Source organism: Myotis brandtii, unplaced genomic scaffold (genome assembly GCF_000412655.1).
Source record: "Myotis brandtii unplaced genomic scaffold, ASM41265v1 scaffold382, whole genome shotgun sequence".
NCBI classification, from domain to species: domain Eukaryota; kingdom Metazoa; phylum Chordata; class Mammalia; order Chiroptera; family Vespertilionidae; genus Myotis; species Myotis brandtii.
Genome location: NW_005364671.1, coordinates 705,266 through 726,933, shown reverse-complemented (window position 1 = coordinate 726,933; position 21,668 = coordinate 705,266). Strand labels below are relative to the sequence as shown.

At 36.8% G+C, this 21,668-nt stretch overlaps 1 protein-coding gene across 16 annotated transcripts in view; it reads left to right on the top strand.

Moving 5' to 3' along the window:
* The window catches only part of OSBPL9 (oxysterol binding protein-like 9), a 124,979-nt gene that overhangs the window by 96,830 nt on the left and 6,481 nt on the right, over positions 1-21,668 (top strand). For 10 of the 16 annotated variants that reach the window (XM_005872486.2, XM_005872484.2, XM_014544795.1 and 7 more), the window contains 9 exons: positions 592-630; positions 3,162-3,252; positions 4,492-4,596; positions 8,977-9,136; positions 14,280-14,392; positions 14,518-14,636; positions 17,485-17,570; positions 19,734-19,905; positions 21,231-21,315. In XM_005872486.2, the coding sequence (XP_005872548.1) occupies positions 592-630; positions 3,162-3,252; positions 4,492-4,596; positions 8,977-9,136; positions 14,280-14,392; positions 14,518-14,636; positions 17,485-17,570; positions 19,734-19,905; positions 21,231-21,315 (970 nt within the window). The remainder of the gene's footprint in view (positions 1-591; positions 631-3,161; positions 3,253-4,491; positions 4,597-8,976; positions 9,137-14,279; positions 14,393-14,517; positions 14,637-17,484; positions 17,571-19,733; positions 19,906-21,230; positions 21,316-21,668) is intronic. The other 6 variants (XM_005872488.2, XM_005872485.2, XM_014544794.1 and 3 more) reach the window with 2 other exon arrangements.

The following is a 21,668-nucleotide window of genomic DNA, read 5'->3' as shown; positions in this document are numbered from 1 at the left end:
AGATAGTACCTACCTTATAGAGTTGATGGAATAAGTGAATTAGCTCCCTATATCATCATTTCCATGAATATAATGATTATGTTTACTGAAAGCAAAATCATGTCATCTATTTAGAAAAGTATTAGTATAATTGTTGGGCCAATAGTCCGAATATGGGAAATGGTATCTATACTGAGTTTTTAAGGGTACATGATTGTCATACCTTTAAAATACAGTAATAGTTTGGGGCATTTACTATAAATTTGAACCCAGAAATATTGTCTTCAATCCTAAATTAGCATATCTACATTTAATCATTTGTACCAGGGAGACTACACAGTTCAATAGGATAGTTCTACAATGAACTTAATTAAATGCTTGTATGGAAAAATAATTGCCTTGCTGTTGGTGTTGATTATTGTGTAGCCAGTGATAAAATTATGTTTGGTTAGGAATGTACAAATGGAATTAAAATCTTAATGGAAGCAAAGAAATAGTTTTCTAACATTGTTAGTTACCTGATAAAAATAAGCTTTCTTAATAGGGAAGAAAATACACAGCAGTTGCTTAAAGGAGAGAATGAAGTTAATATTTTTAACATTTTTCCTTAAGGACCAGTGTAATGCGGAGAAGCACGCAGATGGAATTATAGTAAGTTTAATCTAATCTTTGTTTCCCTTTAATTCTGCAGAGCATTATAACCAGTTATGTCAGGAGAAGCCTGAATTTCTACCTCTTTTTCAACGCAAATTCTTCTTTTCACCTACTCATTGCTTTTTGTTGTTGACTCTTGCAATTTTCCTTGAGCTCCTAAAGTTGTCCCTCTTTCAGCAATCATTTGGAGGGGAAATGTTGATCTTAAAATTTTTCTAAATGTTGGTCCAGATTGAATCACTTTGCATGTGTTAACTTGAAGGATTAATTATGGTATGAATATGCATCTCTAATACTAAATAAGGCATAACTCACAGTGCTGCATTTCTGATCAACTTTGTTCTCAGTTGAAAGCAGAGGGGGAGGGGTATATTGAGACACATCTTAATCTATTTAAATATGTTTATAGGTTTCTATTTTCTCATCTCTTATTTTTTGATCTTTTTGTATTGTGTTAACTAGCATTGCTACTGTGGTATTATTGCATTTTTTTGGAACATAAACTTTTTTATTTACAGACATCTTCTATTCTTTCCTCCTCCTTGGCTTTTTACTTTTCCCTTATATTCAACTTCCTCTCTATAAAGAAAAGAAAATGTTATTGTTCCCAGCTGGGAATAAAAATTAGAGATTAACGGTTTGTGGTTTGAGATACCCTAGTTTTATGGTAATGGAGTGACTTCTGTTCAAACTGTGTTTCTGAAGCAGTCTTTTCTTTGTCTTAAGACTTTACAAATGACAGCTTGTCTGAAATCTGGAATCTTCAAAACCATCTCATGATTATACTTAAAAAGATGTTATCTTTATATTTGGGTTAAAATGAAAAAAAAGTTAAGTATCTATGATGTTTGCATATTTTTTAAGAAAGCAAAGAGAAACATTTTTAAAATTTGGATTAAACACATTAGAATTTTTATTTCTCTTTTCACAGTGTGAGTTCAAAGTTTGAGTCATGATGATATACAATTATGTGGTATAAATACAATGTGATCTCTCTTGCTGAGATAGCAAAGTTTGTAAGCCTCATGGAAAAAAGACTGTATATATTGTCTAGCATTTCATGGTCCCCAAAGACCCTAAGGAAAATCATGTTGTCAATTACTTTTTCTCTTTTCCCTCTGAACAAAATTAGTTACTTTTGATTATGTTAAAAAAGTTTTAGAAAGCATTAAAAAAATGTTAATCATTTGCAATTAAAACACCTACATTCCCTAACCATAGGAAATCTAAACATGTAGAAAACAAGTTTGGGGATGATTGCATTTTTCCTTGAGTTTTTATTTTTAAGAAAGAAAGGATTTTAGGGCCTTGGACCCAGACTGCCCTTAGGACCCAGCCTTGCCATTCACTAGCTGTGACCTTAGACAAGTTACTTGACCTTAGAGTTTTAGTTTCCTCTATAAAGAAAAGTTACTAGTTCTACCTCAGAAGGTTTTTATAAGGTGCAGAGTGAGCTTACAGTACTCCATAAATGTTAGCTATACGTACATATATGTATATATAATTTATTATATATTTTATGGGATGAGTTTTAATGTCACAACAGATTACGGCTGTAGATTATCATTTGTTTACATTTCTCACACTCTGTAAATGCAGTTGAAAGCAAGTTGTAGAATGTAATTTGACATATTTTAGCTTGAAGTTGATTGACCAATTACTTTTATTGTTCCTGTCCCACCCCAGGCCATCGCTGAACTATTTTCTGTGTCCATGGGCTTAGTGTAGCCTTTTCTAAGTGGTGGATCTAAACTTTATTCTGGCAGAGACCTTTGTTTGAAATCTCCATTTCTTCATATAAAAATGCATCAGTAAGCTATGGAATCTTGTTTTTAAAATGCTGTAGGATAATTTCTTGGTTTGGAATCAGAGAAATCTGAACATTTTCTCTCTCCAAAATCATATCTATATGTTTATGTTTTTCAAATCCTAAAAAAAATCTTCTTCCCACACACACCCATTTCAAATAGAAGATACATCTCTTTGCCTTTAGTGATTGTAAAACTAGGTGCCTGTGTTGTGCGGTAGACAGTAATGGGAGGTGACAGTAGTATGGAATGGAAAGATTAGATCCTTCTGGTGCCGGTACATAAGCTAGTCATAGGTGTAATATTTATTCACACCAAAGCAAGAGAGCATTTCTCTTTCTTAGATAAAGAAACAATATCTGTGGTGAATTTAACATTTGAGAAGCACTGAATTGAATTGAGAGGTTATTGTTTTGGCTTCCTGAAATCTTGCCACACCATTATATAATGCTTTCCAAGTTTTTCCATTTAGCTTTACCTTCCTATAATACAGAGATTCATTCATTCATTTTTCCTCCTTACTATGCTTTTAAAATAATAATAATGAGAAACTTAGACTTATGCATAGAAAAGCTGTTTCATTTTCTCTTTGTATTTTCATCAGCATATCTACCTTCAGGACTTTGCTGTCAGAAATATGGGCAATTTCATACATTTGGGAGGGTCAGCGTTGGAAGGGCATTTAATTAAAAATAATTATAATGTGTTTCTTTATCTCAGAGTACTATTAATCCTGTAGATGCAATATATCAACCTAGTCCCTTGGAACCTGTGATCAACACAATGCCTTCCCAGACTGTCTTACCTCCAGGTATAGTATTTGGAAAATGTTTCACAGATTCATTGCTGAGAAAAAACATAATTTGTATGACTGTCCTAGTAATCTTTGAGGGCTCTTTCTTTTTCTTTTAATACATAAAAATAAAAATATACAGCCAAAAATGAATTGGAAAATGATAGTATTTTTAATGTTGGGGCTTTTTAAGTATAATGAAAGGGCTTTCGGTTTTCAGAGTGAGATGGAAAATAGACATAGTTACTAAGACCTGGATTAGCTGATGGGATAGAATCCTGTGACTCGGGATTTATTGCCACCAAGGTAAATAATATACCTTGATCTGCTTGAAGGCAATCCAGGAATATTCTGTTTTGGGATATTCTTTATAGCTCTGAATAATACAAATGGTTTCTTCATGGTGAGCTTTAAGATAATGAGAAAGGGAAGAATGAAATTTGTTATGTCTACCAATTAAATAGACTTGTATATTTTTAAGTATAGAGTACTACCCAACTAGTCTGATTCCTTTTGCTTTTTTGTTGCATCCAACATAACTGTGTTGTTGTTCTTTTTTTTTTAAAATCCTCACCCAAGAATATTTTTCCATTAATTTTTTAGAGAGAGTGGAAGAGAGAGGGAAAGACAGAGAGAAATATTGATGTGAGAATAACACATCGATTGGTTGCTTCCTGCATGAGCCCAACCAGAACCCGGGCCAGGGAGGAGCCTGCAACCGGGGCACGTGCCCTTGATCAGAATCGAACCCGGGACCCTTCATCCACAGGCCAATGCTCCACTGAGCCAAACCATCTAGGGTGTAATTGTGTTCTTAATGATAACATGGTTCAGTCAGAAATTGTACTGGAAAAAAGAAATGACTTTTTAAAAATTACTTAAGAGTATGTGAAATCCTTTTGTGAATTTTTATATATCCTTAAGAGAATGCGCTAACATCTCTCATGGACTAAAAAGGAGATAACCTGCCCCCAGATATTATATGGTTTGATGCTTGGAAACACTTTATCATCAGAAGTGTTTGATGTTTTTACAGAGCAGTCGTACTGAGATATTGGCCTACCAGGACTGGTCTCTTGATATCCTGCCTAGTGTTTTGAGTTTAAAGGGGATAGAATGTTAGAAAGGAGTAGCATGGAAGTTGACTTAGTGGAATACAGTTTTAGAAATTACTCATCTGTAGGCTTTTGAATCCCAGTTAACAGAGTTATGTTTAGGCTATTTCTCTAATTTGTTTCACATGTTCAAATCTCCTAGAACCTGCTCAGTTGTGTAAGTCAGAGCAGCGTCCATCTACCCTACCAGTGGGACCTGTGTTAGCTACCTTGGGACATCATCAGACTCCAACACCAAATAGTACAGGTACAGATTCATGTAATTCCTTTACTTCTTATAACTCCCCATTTACATTTAAGATTTATATTTGATTACTAACAGGGAAAAGGTTGAAGAAATGTGCTGTATCTTTCTGTTGGAGATAACATATTTTTGCTATTACAGTTCTATACATAAAGTACTTAATTTTATGATTGAACCAGAAGCTTTAGTAAAATTATAATTTAAATAAAATAGAATATTATAGGATTTTGTTTTTTTTGTTTACCGTATGGTTTATTTTGAAGATTGACTTTTTTGAAAAATTTGCTCAAGTTAGACTCATATACTTTCTGAGGAATCAGAAAATATGGAAGTACAGAGAACAAAAGCTGAAAATCTTTACTCTGTCCTCTGTCATTTGTGTACATGTATGTACATATATACCTATGCTGTGCATTTTAATTGTTGTTTTTCTTTTAACCTAAATGAGATCTTGTGTTTCTGTGACTTTCTCTTTTTATTTAACAGAGAACATTTAGAGAACTTTCCATGTTCATACAGTTAGTTCTAACATTCTTTTTACAGCTGCCTAAATAGGTATCATCTCTTTTTCCACTGATGGACATTTAGGTTATTTCCAATATTTTCCTACTATTAGCAAAATTTAAGTAAAATATCCTTGTGTAGCAACTTTAAGCATGAGTGGCTAAAAAAGGGGCTACATACCAAATCTGACAGTCTTAGGGGAGGCCTGCATGGTGGTCAGGTAATCACATCCTAGGCCTGTAGCTTTCTTGACAAAGGTCAACCTTTACCTTAAATAAGCCTGTTACTGTCTGTTAGCATCTAAGATAACATACCCTTGGAATGTCAAAGAAATCTCCTTTATCTGACCCCACAGACTACACCCACCACAGCAGAGCAGAGAACACAAAACTCATTGCTACTTTGTTCCCCCAACACCATCTCTATGTGCTATAAATGTTAATTATTAGCTATCTTGTACCCACTGTCGTAAAAGAAGTGTCCCTCCATTTTACTTTTTATCTGATCTCAGAGATTTCCCCACTTTTCTTTCTCCCGCCTCCCTAATCTACCACCAGTGGATTTCATATAACCCTCCTTATGTCTTCTTTGATTCTGATGTATAAAATAAGTTGCAAAACTGCAATTCCTGGAGGATTTTCTCAATAAATTGAGATTTTGCTCCCAGGCAGTTGTCAGTGTGGTTCAAATAAACTAAAAAAAATTCTCTACAGGTTTGAGTTTCTTACATTTACATATATGTGGGGATTTTTTTTAGGATTTATCAGTCTTCATATTTTTACCAATTTTATAGACAAAAAAGAATACTTTATTTTAGTTTGCATGTTCTTAACTCATTTAGACCTGTCATTATTTTATCTCTAATTTACAGGAATGCTATCAATGTTAGTATTGGATTTATTCCTTGTTCTAAAATGAAATCGATATATGTTGAGTGACCTGTCAGTCATACTCAAGGAATCACTTAGTACTTTTGTCTCTGTTACACCTGGAGGCCAAAACCACTCTTGAGATCAGAGATAAGCTCCTGCAGTTGCTGCACAGATTTCTTTCCTGGGCAATACTTTCACTGTGTAATAATGAAAATTTTTCCTTGTGATTTTAGCCTATTTTGAAATTTGAATTAGTAAAGGTGCTGGTGCTATTACTTTGGTTTTTAATATTTAATAGCAGAGGTCTTCTAAATTTTGAAAGAAAGCAAGCAACAATAGATTTCTTATTTGAAGCTCTTGCGGAAATACTGATTAGCAATTTGAATAATGAGGTTGAAATGTTTTATCTGACTTTTTCTGGTTTTTATTATCTGTGCCAAAGTCTTGTTCACTTTTTTAAAAAAAATCCTCACCGAAGCATATGTTTCTTAATTTAAGAGAGAGAGAAACATCAATTGGTTGCCTCCCGTGCATGCCCCACTTGGGATTGAACCTGCAACTTAGGTATGTGCCCTGACCAGGAATCAAACCTGAAACTTTTTGGTGAACAGAACGACGCTCCAACCAACTGAGCCACCCAGCCAGGGCAACCTCATGTTCATTTTAAAAACAGCACCTGTTTTCTATGTTGTTGATTATGTCAGAGTGTTAAATCTACAGCCAAAATTTGCTTTTTTTGGAGATATAAACTAGTTACAAACTTTGAAAAAATGAGTTCTCTTCCTTATGTACATTTACTTTAAGATAATTATTTATAAGTAATAATTTAGGATAAATTATTTCAGAGGAAGATATTCTAAAAATATCTTAGAGTAGGTGGATTTAAAGAAATTTTAAAACTTAAATTAGTATCTAATTTATGTCTTTTTTATTTTCAGCCTAATTTCTTCATTTTTTCCACCTTTCTTTCCTTTGCCTCTTTTAGTAATACAAAAAAGAAATATGGAACAATTGAGAAAACAAATATCATCCTTTTCTTTCATAAGGAAAACTCAGTTCTTTTGTTTGCAGTTTCCATTCAAACTCATTTTCTTCTTGGACACATTTTACCTCGAGTAATTACCTCGAGTATTTGCATTTTAATCATTTATAATTCCTGGTCTTTTGATGTTGTTAGGATAAAGTTTCTTTCTCATCTTACTGCTTTCTGTTGGGGGGGGGGTAGGGAGAGAGAATTTAAAGATTTGCTAAGAGGAACTATCTTTGGCATTTCCACAATAAGCAATACTACCTTTTCAGTTAGTAAACATTTGTGTTATGTTTTTAAGATATCTTTGTAAACGTGGCAATTGAAGTGGCAGGTGGATATGCTCTATTGGGAATGGACTAAACATGCATGTGTGGCTCTGGATTCATTTTTATTGCTGCTGTTCTCAATTTTTTCTAGAACTACGGCCTTGGCTTTTAGATGCCCGTCAGTGACTTAAATTTAATCTCCACTAAGCATCTGCAGCAGTTTGGCATAAATTGCCTGATAGCCTCCCTCCCTCCTTCCCTCCCTTCCTTCCTTCCTTCCTTCCTTTTATTTTTTAATTGATTTCAGAGAGGAAGGGAGAGGGAGAGATAGAAACATCAATGATGAGAGAAAGAATCATTGGTTGGCTGCCTCCTGCATGCCCCCTACTGAGGATCGAGCTCACAACCCGGGCATGTGCCCTTGACTGGAATCAAACCCAGGGCCCTTCAGTCCGCAGGCCAACACTCTATCTACTAAGCCAAACTGGCAAGGGCACCTGTTAGCCTTTGATGCTCCGTAAACCCTTGTTGAGTTTATCTCAGTTCTCCATTGTTCCTATTGATATTTTCATGGTTATTACTTTATTACTAGACAAAGAACCAGATGATCATCACAAAGATTAGGTGGTAGTCTTCTTTTTTAGATCTGTTAATTTCCATTTTCTTATTTAGACTATTGAAGAATAAAAAGATACTCCTCCTAGTCTTTTCCTTTTCCACATTCTTTCCATAGTAGCCCTGTGTTTTTCTCTGCCCCTGTACCCCAGGCACCTTAGACTTAGATGGAAAAGAGGTGAGGAGTTTGGATGGTGAGTGCAGGACTTTTGTGTTTTCATGTGCCCACCAAACATTGACTAGAAAGAATGTGACATTCTGATCACTTTTTCAAATACTCATGTGGTCTTTAATATTTTTTCCATTTTGTATTCTTATTGGCTCAATACTGCATTTTTTAGGTTCTGGATCTACTATCTATAATAAAAGCATAATATGCTAATTAGACTGGACATCCCCCTGGATGACCTTCTGGACGAAGCCAGGTCTGTGAGGGCCGAGGCAAGCTGCCGGGCTGCAAGGGCCGAGCCCCTTGCACGAATGTCATGCGTCTGGCCTCTAGTATAAAATAAGAGCCCTGGCTTCCCTTTGGTGCTGGGTATCTGTGATGGCTTTTCCAATATGAGAGCTCACACATTGTAGTTATAACCAGAAGACTCCCTTCCTAATATTAAAGATAATTATAGAATGGGGACGTAACATTTTTTTCTCTCATTTATTTAAAAGACTATGTCCTGCTCTGGCTCAGTGGTTCAGTTGGTTGGAGTGTTGGCCATACACCAAAAGGTTGTGGGTTCAGTTCCCAATCAGGGCACATCCCTAGGTTGCAGGTTCGATGGGACCAGTATGGGGTGCAACTGACTGATGTTTCTTTCTTAAATCAATGTTTCTCTCTCTCCTTTCCTCTCTAAAATCAGTAAAAACATATCCTCGGGTGAGAATTTTAAAAAAGCTAAAAAAAACTTTCATATTCTATAATGTGATTTGCCTTTTTCTTTGTCTAAATATTAATTTTCTTTACAAATAGTATGAGGACTTTTACCAATTTAACTAAGCTCTCTTAATTTTAGAAAGATCTGCTTTCATCTCATCTTCCTAATTTCTTCCCCTTTATTACCAACTTTGTCCCCTAATTAAAAACTTTTTAACTTTCTAGGCAGTGGGCACTCACCACCTAGTAGCAGTCTAACTTCTCCAAGCCATGTCAACTTGTCTCCAAATACAGTCCCGGAGTTCTCTTATTCTAGCAGTGAAGATGAATTCTATGATGCTGATGAATTTCATCAAAGTGGCTCATCCCCAAAGCGCTTAATAGAGTAAGTGGATGAACTAAGTATGTGTTTAAACAACTCTCCTGATTTTTAAAAATGTAATTTCATTTTGAGGCTGGTTTTAATGACAGGCTCCCTTAAAAGTTATTACTTGGAAAAAGTAAGAAAGACAGTTTTTTTTAATTGACTTATTGAACAAAGCCAGTTCTATGAGACTGTTGATTTTACTCATGACTTAATTCAAATGGAATAAATTAGCATCAACTATAATAATATGCCAGTATTGTTCATGGAACTCTGGGCATTATTTCTCTAGCACCAACATTAGGAAAGGGTCAAATGAGAATGAATAAACTAGGAAGAATATACAAATGAGGTTACCATTACAGTGAAACCTCAGTTAGCGAACTTAATTTGTTCCAGAAGGCTGTTCTAAAAGAGATTTGCTCGAAAACCGAATCATTTTCTCCCATTAGAAACAATGTAAATTCACTTAATCTGTTCCAGACCCACAAGTGATTCTCTGTTTTAACCTTTCTTATATACAGTCCATGTCTAATGCACTGTTTAATTTATAAATAAACACTTCTTATTGTATTACCCTTGAACGAATTTTTCATATATCACTGCCTCCGAAATGCTATCACTGGCTAACTCCTTTTTGTTTCTCCAAATCCACAACTATTCAGCTGCCTGTGATTGTTGTTTTGTGAGCACTTTCACACCCTTAGCAACATTAGCACTCTTTTGATGGCCTCTTCATGTTTTAAAATTGTGCTAATGGAGTATTTCCAGCAACAAAATCATTTATCCTTTGCTTGTTGCCTGGGAGACTCTTTGTCATGCTGAAAGGGTTGTCAGGTCAAAAACTGAAGTTTTGGACAACCAAGACATTTTTTCCTATGAACAACTTGGGCAAAAACCGAGTTGTTTGAAATGGGAGACGTTTAGAACTGAGGTTTGACGGTACCTGTTTTTGTATTAGGGTGGAGAGCTATAGTAGGTGGAGGTGAAAAAAAGACCCAGTCTGCCCTCTGGGAACTCACTATCTTTTGGGGAGAGAAACAGACATTTATAATTTAACTAGAGGCTCAGTGCACAAAATTTGTGCACGGAGGGGGGGGTGTCCCTCTCCGATCTTGGACCCCTTGAGGGATGTCCGACTGCCCTCTCACAATCCAGGACTGCTGGCTCCCAACCACTTGCCTGCCTGCCTGATTGCCCCTAACCGCTTCTTCCTGCCAGCCTGATCACCCCCTAACCACTCCCCTGACAGCCTGATCGACGCCTAACTGCTCCCCTGCTGGCCAGTTGCCCCTAACTGCCCTCCCCTGCCGGCCTGGCCCCCAACTGCTGTCCTCCCCTGCAGGCCTGGTTCCTCCCAACTGCCCTCCCCTGCAGACCTGGTCACCCCCAACTGCCCTCTGCTGGCCTGATCGCTCCCAACTGCCCTCCCCTGCCAGCCTGATCGCCCACAACTGCCCTCCTCTGCAGGCCATCTTTGACCACATGGGGGCGGCCATCTTGTGTGTTGGAATGATGGTCAGTTTGCATATTACCTCTTTATTATATAGGATGATATACGTGCTTCAATAAGAATAAGCACAGAAAGCCATGGGAGCATTTTGAAGTCCTGAGAAGTCAGAGAAGGATTCACAGAGGAGGGGAGGGGATGTGATCCTAAGGTTCATGTGGACGAGTAGAGAAGAGGGACATTGAGAGAGAGGAGGGGGAAGTGGAAATGTTCTCATGGAAATGGAACCCTGTTAAAGAAGGTCTGGAGTCAAGGGGGGTTGATTGGCTGTAGCATAAGTGGTGGGGAGTGGTTAAAAAAAGATAACATAAGAGTTTGGCAAGGGCCAGATCATGAAAGAGTCCGTAACCTTTTACCAGTTTTGAACATTTCCTCACTAGTGATGGAAGTTGCTGGTCACATCTACATTTTGGAAAAACAGTATAGAATTGAAAGTATAGTATTAAATGCAGTGGGGCTGCATAACAGGTAGGGAGACCAGCCAAAACTGGGTATTAAGTTGAGAAATCTTGACAGCCTGAGCCAAGGTAATAGCAAGGCAGTGGAGAGAAGTGTGTGAATTCCAGAGATATTAAGCAGGCAGACTTTGATAGATACTGATTATGGGTTTCCCCTTATTAGAAAACTAGAGGCCCGATGCATGAAAATTCTTGCAAGAGTAGGCAGGCCTTCCTTCCCCCGACTGCTGGCACTGGCCAGAATGATGGCCGGAAGATGTCTGGTCTAATTAGCATATTATCCTTTTATTATTATAGATATTTGACTTATTTTATATCATCAAATCAAAGCTAGATAACGAACTGTTACACAGAAAAAAACTTTTTTTTACATGTAGAGTTATTTACATGATAGCTGATAAGCAAAATACTTCTTAGCCCTACTGATACATAGACTGCTGTAAGACTTCGGATTCTGGAATCTAAGAAAGAATAGGTTCTAAATCTGTTTTGCCTCAAAGGTGTGTGATCTTGATCACATTATTTAACCAATGTAATTCTTCCTTGTATGTAAAATGAGGACAATAATGGTTTTAACTTCAGGAATTATTGTGGACATTTAAATGAGAATAATGTCTGTCAAGTGCTTACTATCTTGTCTGGCCTGTAACAAGCACTCGATAAATGGTAACTTTTAGAAGGCAAATTAACATTTATTTGCTTTAGTGTTCCTATGTTTGTTACGGATATAGTTGGCTTCATTTTTTTGTTGGGCATTTTTTCCAACACTCTGGCTTCCTCAGGAATTGGTACTACTGTTATACCTTGGGATTTGCCGTATAAAACATTGCACATTTGGAAATGATTGTATGTGAATTTGTAAGTTTATTATCAGCCAGGCCTTACCTTGAACTTTGTTGTGTTTTTTATTTTAATAAGAAATATTGTGAAGGACTCTAGTACTCTTAAGTGTGCACATGAACTGAAAAGTACAATATTCATATATAATTTCATAATAACTGCCCAAAATTTCAAAATTCATAAAGGAAAATGACTATTGGATCAGAAAGTTTTGGATCAAATTCAGCTTTTAAACGTGGAAAAAATGAAATGTATGTGATCTAGGTGAACATGTACTTTTAAGACAGGACACCAGTTAAGGAAAAGAACCTACAACTCAAAAAGGCCTGCTTAACAGAAAGGGTAGCATGTCCATGTAGGGAAATAAACTAAAGAGAAACCATTATTACTAGTTTGCCAGTAAAAATTTCACTTTAACTTTAAAAAATATTTCTTATGATGACGGGGCATGTTGTAAAGAACTTGTGCTTTGAAGCCAGACATGCATTTGAAATGGCTCTACTGCTTATCAGTGTGTGACTTCAGGTGGTCATTGACCCTCTGAGCATCTGTATATGATGCGAATAATCATATCTAACTTGTAAAGTTGTTGTGGATTCTCTTGTAATTATAATTAAATTCAGAGCTTTCAATTTTTTGGCTTAGTTTATTATGATCTTATATTAAATTCTATACAAGTTAGCCCATTGAATATAAATCTTTTCTGTATGCATAGCATTTTGTCAGGACATTGTTTTTTAACTATATTCTATCTTTTGTCTTGAACAAGGTAACTTATGAAATGGGTTTTTCCCATTTTGACCTTTATTGAGCATTTCTCTTGGCCCAGGCGTGGATTCTAATCTGAGTAAAGAGGAAAAGCACAGCATAAATAGATACGACCTTTGGAAATGCATCTAAAATAACATACATATTTTAAAGGATTTGGGGTTTTTAGACCAACTGGTTTAAAAGATTGACTCTATTTTGGTGATCTATCAAAGGGTCACAAAACATTTTGGAGATTATTTTCATGCAGCTCTTTTATTTAATGATAACTTGATTTTTCTTACCTATGTCTTTACTCATATTTTCCATTAACTCAAACCTAGTGAAGTAGACATTAGTTACAGTACCTTGTGATGAATACTACTAAACTATCAAATAAGCAATATTTAGTTAACTAAGGATTTTTGAAAACTAGATTAAAAGAAGGTAAGTAACCAGGACAAACCATGTTTAAATTAGAATAGATATGTTCTAATATTAGAATAATAGGCAAAGGACGGAGAATTTTTAGGGTGAGAAACTTTACAATACTACAGTGTTGAAAATTTGTCATTATACGTTGTCAAAATCCATAGAATGTACAGCACCAAGAGTGAACCCTGATGTATTTTATGGATTTTGAGTGATAATGATGAGTGTGATGTTGATAGTAGGGGAGGTAGAGCATTAGGAATTCTTGTACTTTCTACTTGGTTTTGTTGTGAACCTAAAACTGCTCTAAAAAATATAGTTTATTATTAAATAAAAAAATCAAAAGTAGGTAAGTAATCAGAGCAAACTATGTTTAAATTAGAATATATACATTTTGTACCTATAATTTTGTAACAAAATACTGGTTATATGTGTGTACCATTTTATAAGTTATATATTAAATGTGAGAAATTTGGTTTCTGTTTTTATATTTAATAAACTCTGCCTTCGATTATTCTTTTATTAATGTACAAATACTTATCCTGGGTAAGTTATGTTCACATAACTATTGTATAATAGAGAAAGTGCTTTTACACCCTGTTAACCAGTTTGTAATACCAGTTACCAAAAATTTACTTGTAAAAATTAATATGCTTTTTTATTTTGTAATTTTAAATACAGTTTTCTTATGACTGGGAAGAATGTAAATATCAATGTGGACTTTTATCAAAGGATCTCAAAAATATAGACAAGACCTCTTTCTGAGACTAAGTAATAGACTTGCCATTTTTGAGGTTCTAGAAATTGTTGCCAAGAATTATGACATACCTACATTTGTACAAAGTAACAAAATCAGAAAATGAACTCATTTTAAACTTAGACAAAAAAGCAAAACTAATTTTTGATGGCTTCTCAACATGGCTTGGTTGAGCACACCCTATGCAAAAAGCGTAAAACAAGAGACCTGGCCACCAAACTGGGCAGTCTCAGAATGGGAGCCACAGGGAGAGAGTTGGAAAGTGTATACCTATATGTATGTATATAACCAGCTAACTCTTAAGAGTCTGGTTTGTCAGTTGAATATATTAGTTTTCAAGTAGCTTTGTAGGTTAACGTCTTACTGTGATTCTAAGTTGCTTTCTTAAAAGACTTAAGAAGGTGATTATTATTTTTTTAGTTCCTCTGGATCTGCTTCAGTCTTGACCCACAGTAGCTCAGGAAATAGTCTAAAGCGTCCAGATACCACAGAATCACTTAATTCTTCCATGTCCAATGGAACAAGTGATGCTGGTAAGTGACCTTTGAGAATTTAACTTTTTTTTTTTTCTTAAAAATATTTGGGGAAAATTTGCAATACTGGTAGCAGCACAGATTGGCCACTTACCACCAGTCTAAGAAGATCTGTTTTATTTTAGACCTTTTCGATTCCTATGATGATAGAGATGATGAAGGGGAGGCGGGGTCGGTGGAAGAGCACAAGAGCGTTATCATGCATCTCTTGTCACAGGTTAGGCTTGGAATGGATCTTACTAAGGTAAGAATCAAATTTGGCATTTGCTGTCTTAATGTGTGGATTCTTAGTGATTGTATGGTGAGTGTGCCTGCACATATAGTGTAATGACATAACTTCTATTTATACTTTTGTTTTGTTGTGATTTAATATATATTTAGATGAATAAACTGAACATTTTTATAAATTAATGAAATAAAGCTAGAATAATTTCAGAGATAGTATGGATGGATGAAGATTTGGATTTTATTGGGGGCAAACAAGGACTAGTATTGGGCTTGGACAAAAACTAAAGCAGTATAGTGTACACATAATCAAAATGAGCAGAGTTCTGTCCTTGGGGTTAGAGGACCTATGCTGACAACCTACCTCTGCTATTACCAAACCATGTCATCTTGAGCAAGTCCCTTCCATCGTAATCTTTAGGTTCTTTGTATGCAAAGTGGACACACTGACTGACTTCAGAGTTGTAAGGATCAGAACAGATAATGAATGGAAAATTGTATGACACACATTCAGCCATACAATTATTGTGGTCTGGATTTACCAGTAAATTTGAATCTAATCTTGGTGCTCCAGAGTGCCGGATTAATTTAGGGGACTGGTGTATGGGTGCCTTTGTATATCTCTGCCACTGTGCTAGCAGCCTTATCCTTTCACTTAATTTTCACCACAACACTACAAAGTAGGTGTTATTGTTCATTCATTATTGATGAGGAAACAAAACTCATGGAGGTTAAGTAACTTGGATAAATCCTATTAAGTAGCAGAAGTGAGATTCTGATCTGGTCTGTGATTTCAAAATCTGTAATCTTTCCATGCTGCCTCTTGTCTTAGAGAGTTGAGCTGCAATAGCTTTATATTGGTTAAGTTATTCTACCCAACTTTAGAAAGTTAATAACATTCAGGAGTCTTGCTTTTGTTATGACCAGGTCAAACTATAGTCTTTGTCAGTGTGAGCTTCATTTTGGTTTGGATTTAGAGAGTAATTAAGAAAAAAACTAATTCATAATATTTTCTAATTAAGTGTCTAAAATAAAACCTTCACAAGGATAGCACTAACTTTTGGAACCCAACATACTTGCCAGGAACGTTCTAGATAAGAGAATATTTGTAGGAGTTTGCCCCAAGAATTTTTTTCAGTGTTCATTAGAGTGCATAATTGCTGAATCAAAATTTGCACTTCGCATTTTAAAGTCATAACCTAATTTTAGACGTTGACATTTATATTTTTTCGACATCTTCTACCTTGGTTGGTTTTGGTCTCCAATTATGGAAGACCCACCTAAAGGTAACTTGAAGGATACTAGGTTTATTATCTCACGTAATGAGAAGTCCAGAAGGAGAGGAGTTCCGGGGTTGATGAGATTGGTGGGCCAGCAGTGTGGGAAAGGACCTACAGTCTCTTTGCTCTGCCATCCTTACATGTTGACCTCTACGAGTGGTAGGAAGTTGCACTGAGTCAGTACGTAAGCTTACCTGCCAGTCTAGCTAAATTTAGATTATGAACATGTTCTGTGGAAGGAAAATGTTTACTTAAATTGATAATAAACATCCTAAATGTTACCGCCAGAGTGCACCTTTCTAAGCTTGTGCTCCATCAGCACTCTTTATATGCCCTATCCCTCACCCAGCCACACTGGTCAGTTTCTGTCACACCCAATTTCCTGTCTCCGTGTCCTTTTCTCTCCTCCGATCTTCATTTCTTAGTCTTCTGTTTTCTCCTCTTTTTTATTACAGCCTTACTCTCCCCTAAGGCTTTTGGCTAGTGCCACCTGAATGAATTGTTTCCCAGCTCTGCCCTCATTCCTGTCCCCCAAACAGAACATGATCCTTCCTTCTCCTGGACTTCCAGGGTGATTTGAGCATCTCCTGTATGATAGCATTTAACACAGGTCTTGAATATGGTGGATATGCAGTAATTACTAAATTTAAAGGAATGTTTACTTATTATGGTGCTTTGTTTCCCTAGTAAATTATTTATAATCTGATATACACTTAAAAAACTCCTCTTCCATTTCCTAATGAGATTTTTTCTTTTTTATTGATTATTCTTAATCTTTCTCATTCCTTCTTCCCATATTCCAACTTTTTATTTTATTTGCTTTCTCCTCTGCCACATTCCCAGCCCCTCAGCATTTTTCTTCATGGGTTCAGCCCCATGGTAGAAATAGTTCATTGATTCCCATCCTTGTTCTCTTCACCCTTGGTCCTTCCTTCAGTTGCTACTATAAAAATTTCTTACTGTGTAATAGTAGCTGAGAATGCAAGTGTGAATAAGGGTGGTCCTTGCATTCATGTCAGTTACTTGAGGACACAGATTCATAAGTAGATAAATTGCCTAGTGCACTTAATGATCGAGAAGCATCAGCAGATACGGAAAGTGCACAAACCCCCTCCCCAAAGTAAGACAGACCCAATTTTGAATTCCCACATTAGTAACAGTACAGTGAGAAAATTTCTCTCTCTTTGAGCTTCATTTTCCTCCCCTGTAAAACAGGGATAATAATTTCACAACAGGGTTGTTGTACAATTCAATAAGATAACGTGTATGTAATGCCCAGCAGGTATTAGGCACCCAAAGATTGTCTAGAGTAGTTTGTTGTTGTCACACTGAGCCAGGCAGCTAAAGGGAGGTTCACAGAGGAAGTGGCTTTGAAAATTCAAAACCCCTCTCTGCTTTTCATCTGCTGGGCAGGATACTGGGCATTTCTGAATCAGAGCAGTTTGGGAAGTAGGTATCAGAAGCATGCCAGGGCAGTATTGGTGGGTGTTACCATGATTGGAATGGGTTTTGTTTTTTTCTGCAGTGCAGCAGTCTGTTTCTCTGTAGTAGAATATGATCCTCAAGGCTCAAATGTGTGTTTTGCAGGTAGTTCTTCCAACATTTATTCTTGAAAGAAGATCTCTTTTAGAAATGTATGCAGACTTTTTTGCACATCCGGACCTGTTTGTGAGGTATTTGATGATAAACACAGTAGTTTATAATTGTTAAAGATTTTACCAATAGCTTTCTGCCTTTGCAGGATAGATGGATTCCCGGCCTTTTAAGTATTTCTGGATGAAAGGCATTGAGTATTTTGTTTATACTAGAGGTCTGTCTGTTTGCTTAGGTTACATGGTAGTGATGTTGTTAGGCAACCAACATGTTAAAAAAAATCGTAAGAGCCCATTAATAGGTAGCCAGTATTTACTGAGCCACATCTATAAGCTTATTTGGTCCAGGACTGGTATTCACTGTTAAATTACTTACACATATCCTGATGAAGTTCAGTTAACTGAGTTCATCAAAACTTTCTAAAGCACCCATTGTTTCCCAGACACTTCTATGAGCTGGAGAAAGAAAAAGCCAGTGTCTGCCCTTGAGGAGCTTACAGTCTAGTTTCCAGATTGTAAAGCTTGCGATAGTAGATATATGTACAAAAGACAGACGTCATCAAAAGGTGGAATTGATTTCCAAGGAGGTGAGTTCGCATCGCTTTTCAGCGGTAGCAGGACAGTTTCCTTTGTAAGGGGATGTTCTCATCTGCTCTGATGCTTTCATTGGCTTTGGGCTGTGGTTTACTAAAGCCAAATACAAACCACTGAGGTGCCCCAGTGGCTGGATTCACTGGCTGACATTGATATGCATGTTTCCTTCCTGATGAAGATTTAAGAGACCCATTTTACCAATATCCTAAGGGAAGAACTTCAATTAATATGACACTGTTTAATACATAATTGAACAAATAAAATGTAAACATTTATTGGTAATGTGTAAGAAAAGATGCAAAGTACCAGTTATTCTTTAGATATAGGTTCAAGATTTAAGGGTAGTCTTTATGTATGAGAATTTAAACTTTGAGGTCCCTTAGAGGAACCATTTAAAAATATTAAAAAGTACAGCTTAAAAAAAAAAAAAGTACAGCTAAAAAGCCAGTAGATAAGATTAAGTGGAATTCTAAAAATACTAAATCCAAAAAAGGAAGTAATGGAACAAGTCACAAAGGGGACAAATAGAAAACAAATTCTGTACTAGATGGTAGGGTTAAACCCAGCTTTCTCAGTAGTGACACTAAATATAAATAGCATGCATACTCCATTTAAGAGTGATTTTCAGACTGGCTAAAAAAAAAAGCAAGATCCATCTATGCTATTTGCGAGCAAGAAATTTTAAATATGAAGTAGAAGGATGGACAAAGACATATGCAAAACACATATAACAAAGCTGGTGTTGCTTGTATTAGTATCAGACAAAGAAGAGTTTTTAAGACAAATATTGCCAGAGACAAATAGGGATATTTCATATGATTAAGAAAAGGTCAATTTATCAAGAATAAATAAGAATCCTAAATGCATATGTACCTAGTAACACAGCTTCAAAATACATTCAGCAAAAATTGACTAAACTGAAAGGGATAATAGACAAGTGCATGATTGTGGTTGGAAATTTCTCAGGAACTGACTGAACAGTAGCTCCCTGCACGCACTGCCCCATCTCACCCCCAAGAAAATCTGTAAGGCTATAGGAGAGTCAAACAGCATTACCTATCAGCTTGACCTGGTTCACCTTCTGGACACTATCAATTTGTATAGCACAGTCTTTCAAGTACACATGGAACATTCATCAAGATACACCATGTACTGGGAAGATGTAATAAATTTTAAATCATTGGAACCATACAGAGTATATTCTCTTTGAGCATGAAAGAATTAAATCAGAAATCAATAACACAAATACATCTAGAAAATCTCCAACTATTTGGCAATTAAGCAGTGCACTTATATGAAGTTCTGGAACAAGGAAACTAACCTGTGGTACTAGAAACCAGAAACAGTGTTTGCCTCAGGGTGAGGGGTGGAGATTGCTTGGAAAGGGGGGATAGGAAACTCGGGGGTAATGGAAATGTCCTGTGTGGTGATGAATTAAATGGATATACACATCTGTCTAAGTCACCAAACCACACACTTACGACCAGTGTGTTTAATGATCTCTATTATACCTCAGTTTTAAAAGGAAACTGAGGTAACTCCTGGTCCTAGGTCCTCAGCGTGTCTCAGGGTGGGCCATGCTGAGGGTTGCTGCATCAGCTTGCATCCTGTCAGAAAGCAAAACACAAATGTTGTCTTTCTCCCTTTCAGCATTAGTGACCAAAAGGATGCCAGAGACCGAATGGTTCAGGTTGTGAAATGGTACCTCTCAGCCTTCCATGCGGGAAGGAGAGGATCGGTTGCCAAAAAGCCATACAATCCCATTTTGGGTAAGATCTTTCAGTGTCACTGGACATTACCAAATGATACTGAAGAGAACACGGTGAGTTCTGCACTGGCGTTTTTAATTATCTTCAGTTGTGTACTGATCAAGATTTCGTTTTATTTGGAGATAGATAACAGTTATACAGGTAATGATCAGAAGATGCTCACCACCCATAGAATTGTGCTGTTGGATCAGCATATATATTTTTTTTAATATGTTTTATTGATTTCTTACAGAGAGGAAGGGAGAGGGATAGAGAGTTAGAAACATCGATGAGAGAGAAACATTGATCAGCTGCCTCCTGCACACTCCCTACTGGGTATGTGCCTGCAACCAAGGTACATGCCCTTGACCGGAATGGAACCTGGGACCCCTGAGTCCGCAGGCTGATGCTCTATCCATTGAGCCAACCCGGTTAGGGCTGGATCAGCATATTTTGAATATAATGAGCAACGGGAAAGAGGGCATGAGATAAAGATAGAGATTTAGAAATCAGATCATGCAAGGTCTCGTGGGCCATAATGATGATTTTATGGCTTATCAGGATGTCATTTTTTTGTTTTGAAAAGATCTTTTAATGATTTTAGGAAAAAATAAATTAGAAAGGGGCAAAAATAGAGGCAAGGAAACCGTTGAGGCCTTGGCCATTATTCCAGGAGAGACATGGTTGATTCGAGCTGTATTTTGGAGTTAGAACTGATAGATGGATTGGGGGGAGGTAAGGGAAAGGGGACAGAGATGAATCCTTGCATTTGGGGCTTCAGCAGTTGATTGGTGCTATTTATTAAGAAGGAAAAGATTGGATTTGGGGAGGAAAGATCAGGAACTCAAATTTGAAACATCAAGTATGAGTGATCTATTAGACATGTGAGTGGAGCTGTCAGTTGGGAGTTAGAATTTAAGAGTCTGGAGTTCAAGGGAGTGATCTAGAGTGGAGATGGTGCTTTCAGAGACATTAGGTAGCTAGCATAGAGCAGAGTTGTAGGTGAATCAGACCTGAGCCCAGGGCTCCCAGCACTTAGAGGTTGCTTTGAGGAAGACGACCAGCAAGGAAGATTCAAATAAAGTAAAAGGTCTCGAGGGATGAGGAACAAATCCCCTGGCCCACAGTGCCTGGCACATAATAGTCTCAGTAGACATAACTCTCCAGATCTTTCCCTTTCCAAGTGACACGTCACATTAGTTCTTTCTGAAGACAGAGGCAATCACATCTGTTCTTATCCCAGTAGTGTAATTCAGCGCTGTGATGAAATTGGGCCAGGTGCTTTGAGTGTATAGAGGGGGAGCAGTCACCACCGAGGAAAGGAGAGATTCCCTCGTTAGAGTCTCTGCAGTGTCATTTGTGTTTCCACATCAAAAGAAAATGTTATATTTGCTTGCAGGAGCTAGTTTCAGAAGGACCAGTTCCCGGGGTTTCCAAAAACAGTGTAACATTCGTGGCTGAGCAGGTTTCCCATCATCCACCCAGTAAGTCACAGAGCTTAGCTCTTCTGCAACATCCACTTGAAACCATGCTGACAAAAAAGGGTCATGAAAAGCTCATAGGCGAGATCACTACTGTCTTGTTTTATGGCTGCCTGTGTCTTCCCAGTCCTGTGAGGATAGGTGCTCTTATCTGTTCCTTGTATAAGTTCCAAAGACTATTAGCTTCACTATTATTTTCCAAATAAACGTTAATGCTTCTAAAGTCATTACACATAATAGCTGTACTTGTAGAGATCTCAGCAACTTTGAGACAATTTATATAAATGAGTTGTAGTTTCTGCTCAGTATATTCCTGACATTGGGGAGAGACCACATCTCTTCAGTGTCTTATTTGC